The sequence below is a fragment of the Formica exsecta genome, unplaced genomic scaffold, assembly GCF_003651465.1.
Source record: "Formica exsecta isolate Colony F162 unplaced genomic scaffold, ASM365146v1 scaffold238, whole genome shotgun sequence".
NCBI classification, from domain to species: domain Eukaryota; kingdom Metazoa; phylum Arthropoda; class Insecta; order Hymenoptera; family Formicidae; genus Formica; species Formica exsecta.
In genome coordinates, this window is record NW_021849660.1 from 41852 (window position 1) to 54327 (window position 12476).

At 30.4% G+C, this 12476-nt stretch overlaps 1 protein-coding gene across 1 annotated transcript in view; it reads right to left on the reverse strand.

Annotated features, from left to right (window-relative positions):
- The window catches only part of LOC115236023 (pyruvate dehydrogenase (acetyl-transferring) kinase, mitochondrial), a 2861-nt gene extending 1484 nt beyond the window's left edge, over positions 1-1377 (reverse strand). The window contains exons 1-5 of the mRNA XM_029808205.1: positions 1146-1377; positions 866-1050; positions 602-766; positions 129-307; positions 2-19 (exon numbers count right to left, since the gene is read on the reverse strand). Of these exons, the coding sequence (XP_029664065.1) occupies positions 2-19; positions 129-307; positions 602-766; positions 866-1050; positions 1146-1282 (684 nt within the window). The 5' untranslated portion in view covers positions 1283-1377. The remainder of the gene's footprint in view (position 1; positions 20-128; positions 308-601; positions 767-865; positions 1051-1145) is intronic.
- Positions 1378-12476: the final 11099 nt, after the last annotated feature.

Consider the following 12476-nt stretch of genomic DNA (forward strand, 5'->3'; position numbering starts at 1 on the left):
CGCCACCTCTGTCGGATATCTAAATAAAACAGATAAAATATAAATTAATAATTATTTGTCGCAATCTAATTACATGCATTATTTTAGAAATTGACTTGTTAAAAACGAAACAAAACTGTTCGTCGTACCTTCACACAAATATCCTCTTTACCGCGCACCAGCAGAACCTCGAGCGGTGGATGATTGTCCGAATCCGATCCATGGTGCTCCATCACGGCTCGCATGCTGTTTTTGAAGATCTCAAATAACATATGATACAAATGACTCGGCACGTAAATGATTCTAATTTCACTACTGCGTTCAAGCTCTGGAAAAACAAAACGCACAACATACATGTAATCAGAACTCGGTCACTATTATTTTTTTTACAGTTTTAATTAACGTTTAATCTTATAAAATAAATATAACAAGATTCGCGCGTGCAGACAAAGTTCTCTCTTTTCTTTTTTATAAACACAATTAATACATATATAAAGATAATAAAAATAACAATAAGGATGAATATAACAATCTATAATATATGTATAGCTTCACAGAATAATCGATTATGTGTTCCAAATTATTTATTAATGCTAATACAATCAATAATGTTCAAACTTGCCATTATGTTGCTTGACTATCAATTCCGGACTAGCCAGATAATATTGATCGCATAAAAATCGTGCGTTCTCGTAAGCGTCTTTAATGACGCCGATCACGTCACAGGACGGATCTATACATCCTACGTGTCTACTGTGCCCGTTCAACTGTCCACCAAAAAGGAGCGCTAAAAGGCAAAGAAAGACAAACATTAACAAAATACTAATACTTTATTTATACTTAAATTTGTTAAATATTTAATTTCATCGATATACTCGGTACATACTGTGCTGATTGATTAGCATACGAATGGAAATGCGGGACATTAAAAATCTGTCCAGGAAATACTGTATGCTATTTTCAGTCTGAACATCCACATCATGGGACTCCTTCAGCTCCAGAACGCCTTGCGCCATCGTTTGAACGACATCGGTGTGTCTGTTCCGGATCTTTATCAGAGCTTGGCAGAATCTATAAAAAGATTCACGTCGAAGAATTCGTACAAAACAATCGATTTTCTCAAACATCGCAATTTGTCCAAGAGAGTGCTTAATCCACACACTCACTTGTCTAAAGTGGTCTCGTTGACTTCAACTTTCTCGAAGTGTATTATTTCCTCGAAGGAAGTAGCATATAAGTTATTCACGATACCCACACTAGGCATCTTCAGCAGATTGTCCGGCAGCAAGTGGATCTCTTTCATAATATTAGCGAGCCGTACCGGCAATTCTTTTCTCAGGAATATGAAAGACTTTCTTTCGCAGGCACTTAGACCTAAAAAATATACAAGATATAATCATATTTATATATTCGCAAGCTTTACTTATTAATATAATAAAACAAGGTAATTAATTATCATCAAAGCAGTTATTAATCTGGGAAAATTTTAACAAATAATTTTATCAGTTTTATAATTTAATATAAAAATAAATTCTAGATATCTTAATTCAAGCAACCACGGTGCGAGAAATAAAACTTTAGCAATCACACATTTCATTTTCGTAGAAATCTCTTATCTTCCTTTCGACTATTTAATCTTTCTTTGTTGATTGATAGATTTTTGCGTAAGGTGTTGACGTTGAGCAGGCAGTAAAACGATGACAGATATACTCATCAAAACAAGTTTTGTTCTGCAGCATATTTTTTCGTCTGCCAGACGCAAAATGCATATTTGTTGCGAGAGCTAGAAGCGTCTTCCAGAAAAGAATAAATGATAACTCACTGTCGCGTTATCGTTACAATATAAGATCAGTGGAAAAGCAAACCGCAAATTTAACGAGAGTTTTACGATATTTTCACAATTGGTCAACCATTAATCGCATAAACAACTGTGACAAATGCCCTGGCAAAAAAGCATGTATTATATTTGAATAATCCGTCTCGCAAAAAAAAAAGTCTAAATATAATATATTTAACATGCTTAAAAATTTATATATATATATAATATTTATACGCTGAGTTTTTACTTTATATAACTTAATATAGTCGAGAGAGGAAAAATGAAAGATAAAATTTACGAATATTTGCATTTTATAATTGAATCAAAGTAAACGAAAATGTTCACCTATGTACCAATTAACTGATAAGAAATTGTTTATGATGAGATAAGAAATTAAAAGTATGTTTTTATCACTAAATTTATGATAATTTAACCGATTATTTATAATTGTTACTAAAAAGTAATTTACAAAAAATTAGTGTAGAACTTTTTGTAGTTAAGTAGATAGAAATATTTCGACACAAAAAAGCTCAAAAACTCAATATTTTATATCGAATTAATAAATTAACATAATATTAAAATTTTATCTATTTTATTTATTTTAGTATCTTGTATATAAAAAAAAATTGCAAAATATATTACAGAAAATTCTATATAAAACAAAGTTCATTTAAAAACTGTTACATATTATCTCATCGTCTATAGAATAACGAAAAATCGATACAAACATTCTTTAAGCTTAGCAACTTCTAACAATCATACATTGACCTACTTAACAACGTGTTTCTATCACTATTGACAAATATGAACTACAGCTGCGTTCGCACATATACTCCATATGTCTTGGCTAAAAATATTCTACCGCTCAATTACAAGTTGTTAGAACAATTAGCAGAAATCTTCGTTAAAAAAATTAAACTTTTTTATTTTACATTTAAAGACTTTCTTTCAACTCTTAAGACTTAATTTCCTTTATTAAAAAATTGTATGCATTCTTAGATTTTGTCAAACACTTACAAGATTTTTGTATTTTGAAATACATGAAAGATAGTTGCTTGATAGAAGATTATTCTGATAGAAATGTTTATCGATCATCTATAAAATATTTGGTATCTGTACGCTCGCGAATAAATGTCGATAAATCGATCATAACATTCCTTATCTTCTCGGCGGAATGAAAATTCAATTATTTACATACACATGCCTCCCTCTGAGACATGTTCCCGGGTGTCTACAGCAGTGTGCTCTGAAAATAAACCTCGACCTCGTGAGCATGCAACGCGAAGAGATTGTTATTTGGGATTGCGAATCTGAAAAATTGCTACTTGGCGTCCTAGTACAAAGTGTTCGAACATTGTACGCAATAAGCATCAGAAATGTGATAAAATGAAAACGTAAGTGTACTTCTCATACTCATTAATAAAACATCTATGAATCAGTCATCAAATAGAATTTTAAATCGTGCTTTATACCTTGAAACTATTAACTCTGATAATTATCCTAAAAAAGCAAGTCTGATATGTAGAAGAAAAAATCGTGTATGTAAAGGACATAATTTATATTTATTTTCTGCAAATAAATAAAATCCAGCAACTTTTTCATTATAAATTTATTCCAACATAAAAAGTCAATATTTATTTCTGTAAATAAAAGAAGTTCCTCGCGAATTTTCTCATAAAATTTTATTTAAGAACACTATGCTAAAAAGTATTAAATGATATATTCACTAATTCTCGACTTGAGGAACGACTGTTTACTACGCGGCATATAATCATTGTACAGGTTGAGAACCTGAAAGAGTCAATGACGATAACAGCGTTTCTGCGCAATTTTAATCAGCCTTAATTAAGATGGAGGTTGCGTCATTCTTTCAATGGCGGATTCACTTGTAACTGCTTGTCAGTGACTCTATTTACATTGTATAATTGTATTGGATCTGTACGCGCACGGAACAGGTCTGCTAGCATATTCTGCAGAAATCTATTTTCAAACGAATTCTATTTGAACGAACAAGTTACACGTGACGTTACAAGACAATGATATTTCACGCGCGTTTGAGAGACGTTGCAATCTTTGCAACAAATTTTGCATTGTCGAGCATGACGCTCGTGGGCGTCAAACGAAATTACAAACTCCAAACAAAATGAATTTTTCGAAAAGAATAGCGGCAATCGCGATTCGATTCTAGGAGCGGCCAGCTGAGAAATTGCCGGGAAATTGAACGCCCTTATCTGCTAAACGCAGGTCGGATGAACCTTTGCAGCACCGTACTTTTATCTAAAATTTCATTTAACAATGCGAAATTGGATAAGCGAGAAATCCTGCGGCATCTGCTCACTGTTCATCACAAACGCTGGTCCTAGCACTTGCATCGATAGATAATAAAGCTTCCGATATTGCGAAGCTATTTCAATTAATTTCTAATTTAATATTAATTGATTCTCTAATTTAATATTAATTATTTGTATATTCTGAACTAATTGTAAATTACTATTAATTTATGGTATGACAGCTAAACTTCTCTTATCTAATTACAAGTATCCTAAAAAAGTATCAGACCTGCAAATCTTAATAATAAAAATGTTTAAAATAACTATACAAACTTGTATTTTCTAATTATAAAGTCTAGTATAAATTCGTATATATGTGATTTTTGTTGCTATAGATTTAAATAATTTTATTATGATCGAATTCGAGTTGTTTTAAATATATAAGTAAAATATAATATTATTATTCGTTATATAAAAATGCACGCAAATCTTCGATAAAAGTAAATGATAATATGTTCAATTTTGAAGATTTATTGGGTTATGAAGAATTTAACAGACATATCTACGCATACTGAAAGTAGTACGCAGGGGCATTACCCTTATAAATTACCATATTAAAATACGCTTATCTCGTGCAAATAAACACATACTGTTCCACTGTCATCCGCATGATTCTGTTTTGTCCGAAAATATTATTTGCTTGAAATCAACGACGTCTGGATGTGTTCTCTTTCACACTCACAATTGACAAATAGGATAATACGCTTACAAAGAGCAAGATAAATATCTCGCGGTTCTTTATTCTGAGTCATCATCATATGGCATATCAAACATAATAACAGATAAGAATATTGTTCTGTCCAAATGGAAATAGTAATCATTAAATGTACTATATACATATTGCTACCATACATAATAATTTGTTATCATTTGACTTGAGCTGACAAAAGTTAGTTCGGGAACGATATGTCTATACATATATGTACCGGATAGATTAAGACAAACGAGAGAGAGAGAGAGAAAGAGAGAGATTAAGAGAGAGAGAGAGAAACTCAAACATAAATATTATCTTCTTAACATACTTATTTCAACGAAAGAAATGTGGATACATTTTGTTACCTAAAAAGATTATCGTTATTTAAAATCAATAAAGATTCAAATAAATAAAAGCTAAAAAGAATAAGATTAAAGATTTTCCGGAATTGCACAAATTCATCGGAATACTTCGATGATGAGGTCGCCGACATAATCGAAAAAAAAATAATTTGGTATTTGATCAATCTTTTCTTCGCCGAGGAACTGTGTCAATGACGACATTTCATAGCAGTGGGCGAAAAGAAAAAAAAAGAGACGGGTCCAAGAATCTATCTAACAATAAGATCGCATGACGTCAAATGAAATCGATTGTTTACCGGATATGTCACCGGATGGGAAAGAGCTTTCTGGACTTTGGATTTCGTTCCTGATACTCATAGCTATAATCGGTCATACTGATTCTGCCAAATCTATAAATTGACTTCTTTTACTGCGATGATCCAAATGTATGATTTGCAAGAAATGCATGAGATTTATTCGTTTTAATTGCACTTTCTGCACAACACATACATACTTTTTTCCAAGATCTAAATGTATTTTATTATATCCTGTTTTTAACGCAGAAAGTGCAATTAAAACGAATATAAGAGATTTATTCGTTTTAATTGCACTTTCTGCACAACACATACATGCTTTTTTCCTACTTTTTTCCAAGATCTAAATGTATTTTATTATATCCTGTTTTAAACGCAGAAAGTGCAATTAAAACGAATATAGATCTATCTGTTTATCAACTGCATTCAATTAAAAAAAAAAATTGTAAATCTACATCATTTCTTTTGAAATAAATTTTAACAGCTCTAGTTTAATAAATATTCCATAAAAATATCGTTTGCTATATAAAAAAAGAGAGTGAGAGTTATATTCAATGTTTTGTTGGAAAACTATATAAATAAAAAAAAAACAAATTTTTATGTTCTGAATAAATTATACTCACTCACAAATAAATGTACGTGACAAGGACATAGCCTAGAATATAATCTACACGTGTATGATACATTAACTATCAAGGTCGTATTTGCACAAGTCCACTAGTCAGTTTTTCATACTAATATATAGTGGCAAGAGTTGATTCATTTCCTTTTCTCATCATCGTATTAGCATTTAGACACATAGTAACGGACATAAAATTAGAACTCACTGTGTTTATTACAATGGCTCTTTGAAATGATAAATGTTTACTCAGGCTTACTGTATCACTCTATTTTCAGAGACTGCATGTCAATACACAATAGATTATATTTATGATATTTTCACCGTATAACTGTATAAAAATGTATTATAATCGAAATCTATAATAATAATCTATTATGTATTACAATATATTTGATTATATATGTCTATTAAAATTTTTAGAGTATTGAATGTGAACATATATATCACAAAAAGTTGGTAGAAAATTATAAAATTAATATTCTGATACATATTCTGGTAAAATAAAAATATTTCCAAGATGTAAGCTCGTATATTTTTCGATCACTATAATTACTTACTTTTTCTATACAATGTACATTTATATATAATACTAATTGGTAGTACAGATAAGTTTAATTGCTCGGAGAAGAGATAATTTTGATATCATATCTTTTTGTCCTACTATGCGTTTTAAAAATCACTTCACTCTATGAAGAGATAATAATTTAAATCCGCTGTCATATATACGAATGCAACAATCAAGTGAGATTAAAAGTAAAAATAGCTTTGTTCCTTCAAAACAAATATTTCCATGAAAAACTCATCAAACGTTGTTAACTACTTCTCAATCAATGATTTTTTATATAGGCAGTGTAAAACGATTACGTGTGAGATTGCTGCAACAACATGTTCATACGTACAACGAAACTGCGTATTACATGGACAAAAATTATGACATAACTTTTAAATTGGATAAGTGCAATATTCCAGGTCTTGAAATTTATTTGATTGAGGCAATTAATATCTATTATCCCCGACTTATTTTAATTTTTTATTTTAACCAATTTATTTCTCATTATATTTCATAGCATATATAATATTATTTTATCCCTATTTCCGAGAATTTATTAGAAAATTAAACGTTATTTAAACAACTATATTCTCGACCAATTAATTTATTTTGCGCAGTCCTCGTGTTTTGTGTTTGGAATAATACAAGATAAAAAAGAAAAAAAAATTGATTTATGCTTCTCTGTCTGCAAAGAAATGCGCGTAATGTGATACAAATACTAGTGCTGTTAGTATAGACCAAGTACTCCAAGTAATAGATATAAATATTATTAAGTATTTATTAACTTTTCTGTTAATGAATAAAGAAAGTACCTTGAACGCTTTAAGATTTCGAAATACACAGACGTTACAAATCTAAATACTACAGATCTCGAATATACCACTTATAATTATGCACAAGTTCGTAGAAAATACATAATCGCTGATGATTTTGCATGTAACATGTAATGATTGCAATCTGTTAAGTTAAAACTATATGTGGCATTAAATAAACAAGAGCAAACTTAAATAGTGCGTACTTTGCAAGGTATGCAATCGGTCGATGACGCATCACGCGAGCAAATGTAAATTCTGCATAATTGTATAATGCGCATAATGAATTTCTCACTCGAATCAAAGTCAGTTTACTACTTCCAAAAACATCGCATTATATTTTGTATAAGCAATTGTTTCCTCTCGAATTAAATACCAAAACAAAAACAACGTCAAAGTACATGCATCATCTATATTATAATTTACGGTTATCACAAATAATAAATTTTCTTTCCTCCTCACGTAGCGAGTAAAATTCAGTTCAACAACAGCTATCTAATAACACAATATTGTAAAATAAAACTAGCATTCTCAGATCGACGAGATATATCGTTCGTATGACAAAGCACTTTTTAGAGGTCATCACATTGGCAGATGAAGCGAAAGCAGAACAGGCTCCATGCGCATTTCTACGAAGTTAAGAAACTGGATCAGTATCGGGATAAAGGGTATCATAACCGAAGTGTACATACAAAAACATGCTGCTCATTGACGCGAAACATCCTCTCGCACGTAGACAACATATAATCAAGGTGTGTCAAACGCGTTCCTTGGAAATGATGAAAACAAATCGATAATAGAGTATCGCGTATAAAGACGTGGGAAGTGTAACTACGTCACTGTTGCAAAATCATAATCGGGCTTAAATAGATAATTGATACCGCGAGTAATTTATGGATAATCTGTATAGTTTGCACGTGATGAGACAGACTGTCATAAATTCACAACTATAACATGTAGATTCTAAAGTACAATGTGTAGAAAGATAACAGATAATGAAGGTGATAAGCGCTGCGATTTCAACTGGACATTGACGCATTGCAATAAAATATATACATTAAAGTCAGTCAAGACGAAATTAAAACTCAACAACTGTTTTCGCGCATTTCTCGGTATTATCTCACTGATCTCGTTGCAAGAGGAAGATCCAATATACAAGTGTTCCGCAACCTGTTTTTTGTTGCAATGATATGCATTTTTATTCGAGAGAAGAGAGGATAAATCTTGAATTTATAACACAATATATAAAAATAGCACACAGATATTTTTATCACATATCGGATAATTTTGTTTAATATAAAATAGAAATAGATAAGAGTTAATAACCGTTCATATTAAATCAGATTAGCGATAACAACTATTATTATAAAAATAATTAAAAATGTCTTACTTTCCGAAAATATTTCGCAAAAAAAAGGATCCTTGTTTCACCTAAAACTAAATACTTCGAACATCAATCAGTTTTAGAATGTTCGCCCTTTATATGTACCCGCATAAAAATAGCTCGTTGTATTTTCTTATAAAATTTTCGCGTAAGAGCCTTGTTTATCGATCTTATAAACTGTATATTTTCTAAAGAAACTTACTTCATAATGTGATCAATAATAAGAACTCTAATAACTGTCAATGTACAAAAAAAAGAATTTAAAATTAAGATTTGTGATAAAAATTATATATCCACAGATATATGATCTAGTAGTAAAACTTTCGATGTATGAAATTAAAGGATAAGTTTTATTTCTAATAAAACCGATATTAATTTTCGTATAACACTGGTCAACAATGATTTTGTTAAATGGATAGTTTTGACTTATTTTTATATATTTCTTGATAATTCCAAAAATGAGATCAGAATTTGTCACAAGAGTTCCATCTTTTTGTAATCAATACATTTATTAAAATTAAATTATTTAAATTCTTAATCAGCTTTTAAAATTTTTCCATTTATCGTAATGTAAAGTGCAGAAATCATAAAACGCATTTTCTTTCCTGATGTGACTTTAAAAACCAGCACCTCATTTCAGATTTAACTCGCCAGCTTTGTTTACTGCTTTGACCTCGATTACACGAGGCTAATGACACTGTTGAAATTTTCAGCAACTGTTTTGAATAATAAATATCTTTCTCTTTTTGGTAATATAGTATAATTGTGAAATAATAAAAGAAAAATATATATTTAAGAAAAAAGATGTTTCAAAAAGGCATAGATAAATAAGTCTATTTAAAAATATGAACTGTGATATGAAAGATATTAAACACACGCCAGTTGCGTATGAAGTATTCAATCACGAATAGTATTAATTTAACGTTGCACGCGCGCGCGTATATACGAAGTATCTACTAATTTTAATCAGCGTACATTCAGTCAATAATCACGCCTTTAATATACGTCAAGTATTTATATTTAGGTATATGTTTACTTTGACTTTTGTCATTGATCGAAAACGCAGTAGTGTAATGAAAGAAAAATCATGATCGTTCGAAGCAGCACGTGTCGATAACGTGTATTGCGCAATATAATATCGATGATCTCTAGCCCTGTTATATGAAAAAAGTGTCTAATGAAAGTTTAATGCGCTAATGTATAAATAGAATATATAATGTAGAACACATGTATAACATACATGTCTAAAAAAAATCATACTGGTACGTTTTGCTCTAAACAGCCAGTTTTACACACTGAAATCTCTAAATAATATACTTAAATAATTTTGTTAAAAATTATTAAAATTTAAAATTATTAAAATTATTATATTTATTAATAAAACAAAATATATATAACATGATAAATAATGTAGTAAAGTGTTTACAATTCACAATGATAGTATTATTTTGTCTATAAAACAAATCATAATCTTTATTAGAAATATTCATAAACAAATAAATATTGAATATTTGCAATTTAAATTAAATTTTCAATTTATTTCAAAAAGAGAATCTTTAATAGTTACACAACTCGCGATAAATTTTTCATTTATTTTCTTCAATCTATTTTTTATAAAGTCATAAGAAAGAATTTACTTTTCTACTTGGTCCAGATTTTTCTGTTTTTGTATTCACACTACACACATCGTACCATTCCTCTCGTGAATGAAAATGTATCAATCTCGCGGTACAAAGTACACAGTACTGACGTGTGACGTGCATATTTTTGGCGAAACGGAGATGTAGTGAGATATAGTGTAGGCGTATCATTACAAGAGTGATATCATCTGCGGGGTACAAATTCCACCAGATCTATATCCGCTCCTGCTTTTCGTATTATCAGTCTTTGCCAAAGTCGTGGGCAACACTCCAAGATATAGGATGATATCGCGCATACATAGTTGTTTCATTTTCATGTTTAGGTCTGTGTTGAAAGATTAAATATTACTAATGACAGCAATCGAAACCGAATAGCGTTTTCTTTAAATGTATGATATATTGCGACCTTGACCCAGTGCAAAGCGAAGGGCGCACATTCCTTGACCGTGAACCAGATTATCCACGTATCTAGGTTTCCAACACAAAATTAAGAGAATTATTCGAATAGATTTTTGCTCAGCTCATTGTTTCGACAAAGTTTTGATTCATTGTTTATATATTATTCGCGCCGAAATTAGACAGATTCTTTAGTGTATACGTTCCAAAAATAACTTTGATGCATTCTTCGAAGCGTGTCTCACGTGATATTCATCAGCATCCATGCTCGAAGAATAGCATATAGAAAATGGTAAACGTAGTCTGCGGACAAGGTAAAGCAGGAAGTGTGTTGTTGCGGTGCATTTACATAATTATAATTATTCACAACACGCTCGCAACAATAAAGTTGAAAACAAAAACCTTTCTCAAAGTTATTAAAAAATGCGCTCCGTCAAATCTTTTTCACGCTTTATAAAACATTTCTAATAAAAATGATTTACATTAATTATGAAATAACTATATATTCTTGATTATAGACCAATAAATATTCCATAAATCATATCAAGAATTAAAAGACTGCAAACAATATAGATTTCTGTAAAGTATGTTAGAAATTCTATTGAAGCGCTCCTTTTGAAGATTCCTTTAGACATATCTGTGACGTTAAACTGTGATGTCTAGAGACGTCTCTGAAACAAGAACAACCGCTAGACAAAACATGCAACGCACTTGTACATAAGAAACAGGCAATCGAAGGTAAATGACCTGGACAGTCTATCCCACATTCCTATGACTCTAAAACAACATTTCTTTTCATTATATTTCTTATTCAATTTTAATGTCAAATACTCCTTCTTCAAATTATACTTTTTAATATTTTTGTCACTTCGAAAAATTCAAGAGTTGATATTTTCAAATTAATTTGTTTCCAAAAAATTTTATTTGTTACTTTTATCCAGCATTTTAGTTTTAATTAAAATAATGTCATTCTTGATCGTGTAAAAAAAAAAAAGAAAATCGAGTGATAAATATCGATATATTATATGTAAATGTTTCTAAATATATTGCTGAGACACGACAGGAAGAAACTCATTTGAATTGTTCATGCGTGCAGCAATTGCATCACACAAGCGTATCTGTTAACGCTCTTTATCGGCAAAAGCATACATAACATAGCAAATAAAAGGAAGGCCGACTACTTTCGTAAAGAAACATCCTGGCGAAAGTTACTATGTTTTCTTTTTATAAAAGAGAAAAAAGGAGAGAAAGAGACATCAGTTCCCCGTGAGATCCGAAAAATGAGAACCAGTTCTTACATACACATTCCAGAATACATGCTCTTGCGCGTGTTCAAAACATTATAAATTTATCATTGAATCCACACGTACGCCATGCGTGTACACTGCAAAAAGCAGACTAGCATAATAACATCGTTGTTATCATTAACGCGTAAATGCACTAACGAATCATACAGTGGGACATAAGGCATTTTTATAGAGTTCCAAGATCCCTAAAATACGTTAATAAAAAATACAAGATAAATATAATTATCAGGAAATATATATATATATATATTGCAATATTGCACTTATTGTTAGCCCAATATTATATAT